Source organism: Perca fluviatilis, chromosome 12, assembly GCF_010015445.1.
Source record: "Perca fluviatilis chromosome 12, GENO_Pfluv_1.0, whole genome shotgun sequence".
Taxonomy (NCBI): domain Eukaryota; kingdom Metazoa; phylum Chordata; class Actinopteri; order Perciformes; family Percidae; genus Perca; species Perca fluviatilis.
Genome location: NC_053123.1, coordinates 26221833 through 26234200, shown reverse-complemented (window position 1 = coordinate 26234200; position 12368 = coordinate 26221833). Strand labels below are relative to the sequence as shown.

Genomic DNA, 12368 nt, shown 5'->3' with positions numbered 1-12368 from the left:
ATCTGTTCACTGTGTAAACTCGGATTAACATCAAAATCAATGCATGATGGTTACAGTACTGTTATGGTGTTATTCTCCTATTTCTCTAACCCAATACATCAACCTTTTGGAAACAGAATACAGTTACTCGTGTTTTCATAAAGTTTTTTGAGTTAGTGAAATTCTGTCTCGTAAATCCACAAATGTTGCTGTAGCCCCTTTTTTATGAGCAGTTGCTGCACTTTGGCCTGGTTTGGAAAGTTGTAAGAAATGAGCTGTCAGACAGAGCAGAGAAACTTGAACTTTACTTTATCACCACTGACTGAGAAAGACTGCATACATGTAGTTTCCACATACTGTACCTCCCTTCACTCAGGAGTTATTTATGTTGAGATGTTTGTGTCAGAACGTTGTTGACAGTTCATCTTGAACTGCACTTTACACCCATGACCGGTACATGCATAACATGTATGTATACTGCATGTATATCAGTGTTTATACTGCAGAGTGAGCTGAAATGATATAACTGATGTTAGTGCTTACAGTCGGTGCTTCCTATTTGGTTCCTGCAGACAGTTAGGATAATTTAAGGGGCCATCCACACGGAAACGCTTTTTGGTGTAAACGCACGTTTTGCATCGTTTTGGCCGATTGTCCAAACGAATCCTGTAAACGCACTGCCTGAAGACGAAACCTGGTCCCAGGGTGCACAAATTTGAAAACGCTGCCCTTCGAAGCCATATACTTGCGTATTGATGATGTCATCGCCACACCCCTCAACCTCCAGCCTTTGACCTCTTATCCCGCGGCGACGTCTCATAACAACAACAATGGCGGACTACATGCTTGTGTTCCTGCTGGAGAAGATATTGAGCCTATTAGGGTTACCAGGGCTGTTTGGTTTCTTCTTCTACTGTCTGTTTGTACACAGTGCGCAAGCTTTATGCGCATGTTCTGCCTCTTCTTCTCCATTTTTGGTGAATTCCTGTAGCAGAAACATCGCCACCTATAGGCCTGGAATATGAAGTAGCGTGTTGAGTGATTTACAAATGGATCCGTTTGGACGCAAACATTCTTGAAACGATGCCAGGGAAGACGGGGGGGAAAAAAATATCGTTTTGGTACGTGTAGACATGGCCTAAGACACCAGGGCTTGTTTTTCCTTTTCACAAGAAGCCTCATTGTTCTTTCATCATGCAAAGTGGAGTGCAGGAAAAGCATGTCACCTTACTGATGTTACTGTCACCTTCAAGCCTGATTTCACAGTCAATATGCATTAATGTGTCTGAAAAACCGAAGCTCCGTTATGGAAATTGTATTGAAAATTGCTGACTTTGCAGACTGTATACTGGATCAGTTTCTTACGTGAAAATCATTAATAAAAATAAAACCTAACCTTATCTTAACCATAATATTTTCCACAAACCATAAACCCAATTAAACTGACCCCTTTGGACTTTTTCTCAGCCGGGGCAGCATCTCATTTCAGGCCAGGTTTGTCACTGTAAAGTACGTATATTACTGAAAAAACAGCATGTTTAGAAAAATGTAAAGCAGATGCACTGCTATGATGCACACCATATTATGGTGCACAGTAGTAGCTTTGGCCTGTATGACTAACATGAGTCAAATTCTTCCATCAGCGCTTCTAGAGGAGAGGAATGTTACCCATAAGTCACTGTAAAATAGGTTTCGGAAGCACAGTCTCATTACATTTCTGTCCTGCAAAAGCTTTTCCAGATTGAATGACTGTAGTGTATGTTTAGGGCTCACATGGTTTTGGTATGTTCTAAATAGATTAGGTTTAATTGAAATAGCTGCGGTGGCGGCAGGGATGCCTGTCATACTTCTGTGAGGCAGCTTTCAATTGATCATGTTGCAGTGAGAGTATACTGTATGAGGGATCATAAAAATTTTGCAACTGCTGGACGACATATTTCTCTTTTTCAATGTCCCTGTGTCATTTATCGTTTTGTCGGTCACCATCTTTAACCATTTAGCTCACTTCCTCTTTTCCTTCTTTACTGCTGTCACTTCTTTTCTTTCAGTCACCATCCTTCCCTCTCTTAAATTCTCTCTTACACACAAATACACACACACACACGCACGCACACACACACACACACACACACACACACACACACACACACACACACACACACATATATACTGTATATATATATATATATATATATATATATATATATATCTCTATTTCGATTTCCTATAGTTCCTGCATTGACCAAAGCCAACAACCAGTCTTAAGCAGTGCTGACATATGTGCTTTGCAACCATCATGCGATGCAAACCAAAAAGAATGGTGCAAACCATCAACTTAAGTCACTGCTTGCATTGATCCATCTTCTCTCTCTCTCTCTCTCTCTCTCTCTCTGACCGTGAAGAAGATGAAGACCTTGGCCCAGAGACGACAGTCCGCTCCCTCGCTGGTCATCAGCAAAGCCCTTACCAGATCGAAAAGCACATCCAGGTATGAAGGAACACACACACACACACACACACACACACAACCTGCTTTCCTAGTAAAGAGCTGCTGTGGCGCTGACATCATTGTTGGCCTGTAGTTCCTTAATGGAGCAACGATCTCTCTCAGTAGATGGTGTTACAGATGCAGCTGCTGCAGAGAGCAGAGATTAATCCCACTATACGAGTTCTACTGGTTTCTGAGCAATTTTTGATGTGCATGTTACTCATGTTGAGTGCATGTTACTCATGTTGAGTGCATGTTACTCATGTTTATTCCTTGTTCTGTATACAGTTTTCTGGATAAACAACGTGAGCAGAAGTGGAAGGTTGTGCTTTCTTTGAGTTTTACACTCTCTGTGGACAAATACAGATTACTCCTTCTGTAAAAAGTTTCAAACTGCCCTAAAAATACAGATATTTTCACAAGATTCCAAAAGCTCTCCTACATTGCCTTAAATTTGTCTCAAACATCTAAGAGGTTGGCCTCCCTGACTCATTCATGGCTTATAGCGGGTTTAAATGCTTACTTCTCCCAGAGCTATCAGGCTTTTCATCACCCTCGTATCGCACAAATCCCCTTTCTCTTCCTTTTAACAGGGTCGGAAATAAGCCATTACAAACCCCTCGGGGATGACATTTATTTACTGGAATCTTTGTCTCATGTATCTTTGCACTGGTGCCAGCTTTTTTATTTATTTATTTATTTGTGTGTGTGTGTATGTGTGTGTGTGTGTGTGTGGGGGGGGGGGATTTCATGGAGCTTTCAGTCTTTGAAGAAAATCAACTAGTTACAGATAATCAAACAGCTTGAAGGTTAATCATGAATTACCAAAAGGAAGTGCATTAGCATAAGGATCTCTTAAGAAATGATGTAGAGTTTCTGGTGATGGATGCAGGCTGAAAAACCTCAAAATGCTGAGGAAAGCTCTTTGGCTTTAAAATATAGGTTTTTGTGCCATCATGAGCACGTGTGTGCGTGCGTGCATGTGCGCATGCGTGCCTGCGAGACAGTCAAAGTCACTTAGTCTGACCAGTGTGTCTGTGAATCTCAGGAGGTATGGAGCCAGGGCTCGACACTCTCAGCTGTCACCCCTAACCTTTGACCTCTCATCAGGAGGTGTAGGGGCCAGTGGGGATCACCTGGGATCAACACCTCCCATGTCAGTGGGTGTGTGAGGTGTTCATTAATGTCTGGAAGTGTATGCAGAGATGTGGAATTATTGTGTTCAGGAGACTCACAGCAGGTAAAGGTGAAAGGTCATGGTAGTAATTGTGACTTTCTTTCAACAGGTCATTTACCTCCATATTGCTTTAGACATATTATTATTGATCCTTCTGTTTGTTTTGAATTTATACTAGTTTGTAAAAGCTTGTCAGACCATCTCAATGCTTTGGTAAGTGTTGTATAAAAACCCTAAAATCCTATGAATACAGTTTTAATGGATACGTTAGTTCTGCCAACAGTACTTGGCAGTGGCTTACTCATCACTGCATCACCTCCGTGCTCTTTATCCAAAAGCAAGAGTTAATGTTAGAAAACATAAGCAGGACTATTATTTTTATTACTTTATTATTAGTATCATGTTTACTGTATATTGACAGATTTATTTTTATTATTTACAACTGTGTTGGCATTGTGTTAGCAAGGCAAAGCTACAGAGCAACAACTTTCACAGGAAAATATTTCCCTAATTTTAACTAAGTTTTTTTCAGCCGCTCTTGTTTTTGCTCTTTCCCCCCTTTCATTTTTTTTTCACTACTTTCAATGTGGGCAGTCAATGAACAGCATCAGCTCTTGGTGTTACAGCCATACAATGTGTTCACGTGTCCACTGTGTAATAGTTCCAATTAAATTACAATCAAGGATTTTTTATTTATTTCATTATTTTTAATATACATGAATTCCAGCTCAATATCCCTCTTTAAGCTCTTATTTGATGACCTTCTTTATTCTAATGTTGGATCACTGTAGTTAGGAGCATCAGCTGGATTCCTGGAAAAAAATAAAAATAATATATATATATATATATATATATATATATATATATAGTATTTTTCCTCTCCTTTATCTTTTGCTCCCTTGGTCCTGCATTTTCCATTAGGCCAAGAGGCGCTGAAAGTCTCTCTAGCCATCAGCTCAGCATCACACACACACACACACACACACACACACACACACACACACACACACACACACACACACACACACACACACACACACACACACACACACACACACACACACACACACCCCTTCAGCCTCAAGGCTTACAGTCCAGGGTATTATGGGTTTAAACTGGAGTAATAGGTCCCCTCCTCTTCAGCAAATGAAATCTATACTGCAGGGACGAAGGTGGCTGCACTATAAAGCATAAAAAAACATGATAGGCTGACAGGCTTGACCTCACATTCACTCACTATCAGCCACAGTGTCACCAAGTGGAACAACCTCTCTGTCTATTCTTCTTGCACCCTAGTGCACAGACACACGTTTGTATTGATAAAGTTGTGAGGATATCACTGTATTTATTTAACTGCAATTTTAATCTCAACCTGAAACCCGAGTTCTAACTTGCATTAGACTTTTAGAAAAAGAGGGAACATGTTCTCAGTTTGGGTGATTTCTGTTCTATTTTTCTGGTGGTTTGAGGACATTTGGACCCCAAAAACGACAAATACAAGAACACACTTACTCAAACATCATGCCAAATACATTTCCTCGTTTTAATAATGAGCTCTGCTAAGGATATCATGGCTGACAGCCCCTGGTCACTTCTCTTTTACGGATTGGAAAAAAGGGAAGAGTTTTAGTATTCTGACCTCTCTCTCTCTCTCTCTCTGTCCCTGTGTGTGTGTGTGTGTGTGTGTGTGTGTGTGTGTGTGTGTGTGTGTGTGTGTGTGTGTGTGTGTGTGTGTGTGTGTGTGTGTGTGTGTGTGTGTGTGTGTGTGTGTGTGTGTGTGTGTGTGTGTGTGTGTGTGTGTGTGTTTCCTCTGGCTATATAGAGAGCATTGTGTGTCAGCCAAGGATGACATTATAGTTTGCCTATGGAAATGATCTGGCAGTGAGTCAGGTGGAAACAGGAAAGAGACGGAGGGTAGAAAAGATGTGAAGCTGTCCGTTTGATTTAAAAAATCTGTTAGCTTGCTAGAGGTTGCTTGGTAGCTAGTTTCTTGCTACGATGGCATCTTCTTTTGATTTTCCATAAAAGAACTTATCCGTGTAATTTGAAATGTGTCGCTCGTATTGATGAAATTATGATTTTAGCTTGTTTTGGTTTTCCACAAACTCCACTCATAAACTTCATTTACAGTAGCAGCTAGCACCGGCATAACAGACAAATACAGGCTCATGTCAAATTTTTTTTCCTTTCCAAGAACACATATACAAATACAAACATATTCAGTTAGTTATAATTAGAGTGTAATTTAGGAATGTATCCCTTGTGCAATGTCTTTATTGTCATCTTTACTGCAGTTTTGTTGCAGCAATGAACAAAAGCCACCACTGTGGATTTAGGAGATGGTACAGACTGGTGTGTGTCTGTGCAAAATGACATCTTTAATCTGCATGTTAACAGTCTCTTTTTCTCTCTCTGACACACATACACTGAGCCGTCAATTGATGCTTGTCTGGACTACTTTTATCTGAGAGAAAGAGGTCAAACTACTGGTGATGTAACCCTCCTCATACAGAAACAACATTAAACCACAAATTCTTTTGAAAACACTTTTCTCACTCACACACACACACACACACACACACACACACACACACACACACACACACACACACACACACACACACACACACACACACACACACACACACACAGACACGACACAGACAGAGCAGATTGGCACTTATATAAGAGTGTGTCATTGCTGCCCTCAGGGAGTCAGCCTGCTTGGTCAGGGTAGAACAATTGACAGTTGAGGTGATATAATAAATTCAATATATACTAATTAGGCCATTAATTAAGCTATTTGGGTTAATTAAGGTATTGAGATATATATATATATATATATATATATATATATATATATATATATATATATATATATATATATATATATATATATATACTGAGAGTATATACGGAAAAAAGGGTGAGAGGAAAAGACAAAAATGGGCTGAGAGATGAAAGTGAGATGTGGGACATGTCAGCAAAGAAAAAAAAAGGTTAATCAGAGAGTGAGGAGAAAGAGAAAGTTGCAGCTGTTTTTCCAGCTGTTGTCCTCCTGGGTGTGTATTTACAGGTGCTTGTGTGTTTCAGGTCAGTTATGGTTTTCGTCATGTCGTCATGACTAAGACTTTACATATCTTTCCCATCCCAGCCTCCATGATTTAAGCACTCAGTGAATCAGATGTTTGCTGCACAAACACAAGGTGTGATGCAACGACAGCAGGCATGTCGGCCCACATGAAAGCTGCAGCTCACTGCTGACGAGTCCACTTTCGCTTCTCTTTTTCTTGCTGAAGTTTAATTTGGACAGTTTTACTCAGTGAAGAGAAGACTCTTTTCTTTGTTATCCAACTTTTGAAGTTGTGTTACATTGGCCATAATTTCTGAAATCAAACCTATGCCCTTGATTCTATATACCATTGCTTGCATTTTCTAATTTTGTTAGTCTCTCTACCTCTTTGAGGAACGTATATTTTAGTTCTTCTATATTGTGGTTCTACTCCTAATTGAGGGTCGAAGGATAGAGAGCCCTTTTGTACACATTTTTGATTTTAGGCTATATAAATCAAATAACTTGTGAATGACCTACTTTCTGATTAATGCTGATATGATCAGCCTTTTATATACAAATCGTACCCGGAACTGTTTAATTATACATGCTAGGACATTAGTATGCTGTGTTGTGTGGTTCATTGTACGCGGCCCCTTATTGTGTTCCAAAAAGTCAACAGTTCTCCCAACTCGGTGCTGTGCCTCAACAATGGTGGCCATGTATGCGGGCAAGCAGAGCATTCAATTTATCAACATCACATGATGTACAATGGAGCCATTAGCTGCTCGTCTCTCAGATTCAAAGGACGGCCGGCTCAGCTGTCAATCCTACATTCAGGAGGGAGGCATGTGTGGTGAATACGGAAGATGTCCTTTTTTAGGGCAGCGAGATGTGAAAGGGGCTTTACAAGAAGTTTTGTCCATTTGTATTAGTGTGTGCGGGTGTCGGCTCTTCTGACATTTCCAGGATCCTCAAGGACAATACGAACAAAGGAGGATGTGTTTATAAACTCAATGGGAATTTTTGAGACTTTTATCCCAGTGCAACTTAATCAAGGAACCCGAAAATCCTCCCAACGTCCCTCTGCTATGCTTCTTTACCCCTGTGCTGTCATCCTGCAGTGGCATGTGGCTTAACATTAAGAGAGCAGTTACTGCCATGTTGAGAGATCCAGTAGACCCTGAGCTTTGATGCTTAGTATGAGTCACATTTATACAGAGACAACTCATTTTGTTTGTAGTTTCACTTTATGGACTTCTTTGTAGAATTTTGGACAAAGGGAAAGGGGAAAAGTATAGAGGCTTGTCACAGAATCACACTGCTGAAGAAGTTGACACCAAAAATGAAGATTTACATGTTATTGCTACTCCCCAGAAAGAAATGCTTAATTTGTAGCAGGTGAAGGGTGCATGAGTTATGTAAATGTTTTCAATGTATACCACATGGAAAGTATTTTCTTTCTTCCAGGAATAATGGCTGATTATTTTGCAACTGTTGATTCTGCAATTGTTATCGCAACATGGTGTCTTGTCCTTGTATACAGTAAGTGTTGCTGACCTAAGGAATGGGACATATTTCCCTATCCTTCATCCGTTTTTTACTCTTTTCAATGAGTTTTCATCTCCCGGTCTTGCAGGGCGATGCGTCCCATCGAGCATCAACGCTTAATTGGCTACATTCATCGTTTTTTTTAATAGAATTCTCTCAGCCCCCTTTTGATTTATTTTTGGATAGCACACAAAGACCGACAAAAAAGGGAAGCACTCCAGCGTAGTCGTCTGTTCTTCGTTAATTAATTACGTAACCAATCACTTACGCAACGTAGCTGAAAGGGTGGTGATGAATGAGAGAATCCAAGCTTTTCTGTCTTCCCAGCAAGACTTGGGACTACTATAGGGCACTTTGTCGAAGGTTACCGACAGCATTGTGTGTGTCCTCGTGGGTATCAAGGATGTGCATGTGTAAGAGAAGGAATGAAAAATAGACAGAGTGTTAAGAGGTGGGTGTGTACATGCGTGAGAGAGCAGAAAAGTGTGTGCATGTTTGTGTACATGAAAGAGACACAGAAAGGTAGAGACAGAGATAAAAATGTGTATGTGTGCGTGTTAGTGGAGATTTAAGTCTTTTATCTGGTATTGAAGTGTAAACAGGAAAGGATGGAGGCCTCAAACTATTTCCTCCTCCTTCAAAAATTCCCCTCTGTTTACATCGGTCCGTCAGTGGCACATATTGACAGCATGGAAACAAGATAGACAATTGTAATTAAAACAAAACTCTAAGATATTTCTGTCAGTCGCAACCAAACAAGGAAGTATTTTTATCTCCTTTCAGAAAGGAGAAAAGAAAAAGAGGAAACAAAAGAAACTGAAAAGACAATCTATCGAAACAACACAAACAAAGTTTTTGAATGAACGGTTCATTGCAAAATTAAGTGGCAGTTATTCACTATTTATCTCAAACGTATTAGTAGAAGTTCCATTGATGCTGGCAGGAGCTCCTGTAGTTCCATCACAGCTTTTTGTGGCTGATTAAGTTAACAGAGCCATCTTTGTGCAGCCCCGAAACATGCAAATAATGACACATTTGTAGCCAAACGATTGCAGTGCCGCTCCAAAAGTCTAATTTTACTCATAATGCTTGATTATGTGTGTGGTTCCAACTGTGAGGAATCAGTTAAGGAAATACAGGAAATAACGAGGTAAATATTTCACTTTAGGACTTTAATTACGCTGCACAAGCAATTTGGACATTTGAGCCTTTTTACAGCCTTTTCCAAGTTTGGAATGGGTGTCATGTTACATCATTATTCCACACTCTGGAGGAGTTTGGAAAATCCCAAGGTGTTAATACAGCACAGTAAAAAAACTGGAATAAATAAAGCTATCTAAATACAAGATGTTCAAGGTTATTTAGGTTTAGCAGACAATTATACCTCGTTAGATTCAGCTTCTTACTTTTGGCATGCAGCCACTTAATAATTATTTAATTTGATTATTTAATGTTTACTGCCATTTAGCTAATTTCCTCACATGTTGCCACCTATTGAGCATGCTTCAGTGATGGCTTGTTGCATTTTACACAGTTCTGCACATTTACTTCAAGGAGCTGCACATGTCTTCTTCGGTCTTCTTCTGATGGTCAGTAAGCGGCTCCATTGTAATATTTAATGGTGACTCAGTGCCTTGCTCGATGGCAATTTTGTAGTAATTGTGGAGGGAGGTAAAGAGAGTTTGACTGTCGGCCATCCGGGACCCCTCTCTCTCTCTCTCTCTCTCTCTCTCTCCTGGCTGTTGGTGCCTCATTCCAGATGTTCTCTCTCTCTCTCTACCCCCACCCTGTGTACATGTTGTCCTTGTCTCTTTCTCCCCCTTCTGTGTGTTGATGTTAAAGCCCCTTGTGGCAAATTTGTGATACTGGGCAGTAAAGATAAAATTGACCTGATTTGACTTGAATTTGAGCCCATCCACATCCAATGCTCAGGTTAACAAACACCAAACGCATCCAGACTTTCCCTTTTGTGTCTAATAGTGTGTTTTATCCGTTGTCTCTCCACCCAGGGAAAGCTGCCTGACGCTAGTCAGCCCAGGGTCCTGTTCCCTGGTCCAGGCCTTCCTGGCTGAGTGTCCACGCCGCCTATTCCTGGGTCATGCCCAAACGCAGCTAAAGACGGGCCTGCAGACCCAGGAGAGACACCTCTTCCTCTTCACTGATGCGCTGCTCGTCGCCAAGGCCAAGTAAGTTTCCTTCTGTGTGTCTTGTGAAATGACAGAGAGGATGAAGGAGTCTATGTTTATGTGGTTGTGTGAGTGAGACGGGCATGGAAAAATGGAGACAAGGAGACAAAATCAGGAAAAAATAGAGTGAAACAAATTTGAGAAACAAAAAAACATTTCATCTAGTTGGTTCTCTAACACTGATAGCAAAACAATTTGTCGAGGATGAAGTTACATTCTTCTGCTATCTTTCCCTAAATTCTCATTCCCTTACTCTCCTGCTACTTTTACTTCTCCCTCCCTCATTTTCTCCCCAGTATATAATTATTTCCCAGCCAATTAAATCCATATGAAGCCTGGCTCGGATCAAAGCCACACTGGCCTGCCTCAGGCCTACAGTATGGGCCTCCCTACCCACAAACTGCCACACACAAATGTTCAAAAATAGAATCTTAAAGAGCACATTTATGTTTTTGAAGTCCACATACATGCACTAATGCACGCGTATAAACGCATAGACATGTAGAGAAGGAAACAGACATCTGCTCTGTGTACCTATACTTACTGTACACAGACACACTCCTCAATGTAGACACAGCAGGACCTCTGTGGTCTGTCCTAGGAGTCTTGAGCCAGTGGGTGGAGCTGACCCTTCCAGCACAGAGAGTATTCGCTATAATTGGCCATTACATTGAGGTTGAACACAGGGTGAGTTTGAGGAATGTGTGTTGGTATGTGTGTGTTTGAGCGAGAGAGGTTAAGAAGAAGAAGAAGAAGAAGTTAATTGATGTGTCTTGTGCGTTTGTGTGCCTTTCTTTCTGTGTAATAGCAGGGAGAGTATGTGTGTATGCCACATGTGTGCATTTGGACTTTTTCCCTCTATAATCACAGATGGTGGATAAATACATGTCTACTGAGTGTGCCTGTCCTAAAATGCTGAAAATAGCTTTATCTTTTAATAATTCTATGCTATATAAAGCATTCCTTGAAGGACTGCCATATGTTAGAGGTTTTTGGAAAAATGTTCTATGAAGAAAATTAAAAGTTATATTGCAACGGTAGAGGATCCCGGTTTGTTCCTTGTGGAACACCTTGAAAAGGGACTTTTGGGTTGCAATATTTTACAAAGGAAATCTTCTGGGGTTTCTCTCTTGCAAAGATTTCTCCTAAATACATACTATTTGATTGATTAGTTGGTCAAAATATTAATCATCTACAACTATTTTGATAACTGATTAATCATTTAAGTCATTTATGAAATAGAACATAATTTCCTTTTATTTTACACACAGAGACATATTAACTGATAATGAAAATAGTTGTCACTGTAGTTGGAGCCTAGCCTAGTTTAATGGAGCACACTGTGTCTTCTGCAGGTCTCCCACTCACTTCAAAGTGAAGGCCCAAGTCCGAGTGTGTGAAATGTGGACAGCCAGCTGCATGGAGGAGGTGTGTGAGGGAAGCACCAACCCAGAGAGGAGCTTCGTAATGGGCTGGCCCTCCTGCAACTATGTGGCCACCTTTAGGTAACACACACACACACACACACACACACACACACACACACACACACACACACACACACACACACACACACACACACACACACAGTACATAAGAAAGTTGTTAACTCTCAAAGTGAGAAATGCCTTAACTGTTGTTTTATTTTCTAAGATTCAATGTAACTCAATTTCCTTTTACTGTATATAACTTCATTCAGTATGTCTACTTGCATTGCATGACAGTTATTTATGCCAAGCATATTTTCAAAAATGCCTGCAAATGCATATCATATAAGGGAACTCACAACCACAAAATTGCTAAACTCTTAAGTACGATTGCAGTTCCCAGTCATAAAGCCACTCAAAGACCAGAGTAGATCACCACACACGCACAACATGCACCAACATGCAACATGTCATGACATACACACATTCATACTCATTCACACACACA

At 40.5% G+C, this 12368-nt stretch overlaps 1 protein-coding gene across 3 annotated transcripts in view; it reads left to right on the top strand.

The window, feature by feature from the left end:
- arhgap20 (Rho GTPase activating protein 20) overlaps positions 1 to 12368 on the top strand; it is a 58415-nt gene that overhangs the window by 25376 nt on the left and 20671 nt on the right. For 2 of the 3 annotated variants that reach the window (XM_039818249.1, XM_039818250.1), the window contains exons 2-4: positions 2382 to 2467; positions 10257 to 10433; positions 11789 to 11938. In XM_039818249.1, coding sequence (XP_039674183.1) covers positions 2382 to 2467; positions 10257 to 10433; positions 11789 to 11938 — 413 coding nt within the window. The remainder of the gene's footprint in view (positions 1 to 2381; positions 2468 to 10256; positions 10434 to 11788; positions 11939 to 12368) is intronic. The other variant, XM_039818251.1, reaches the window with a different exon arrangement.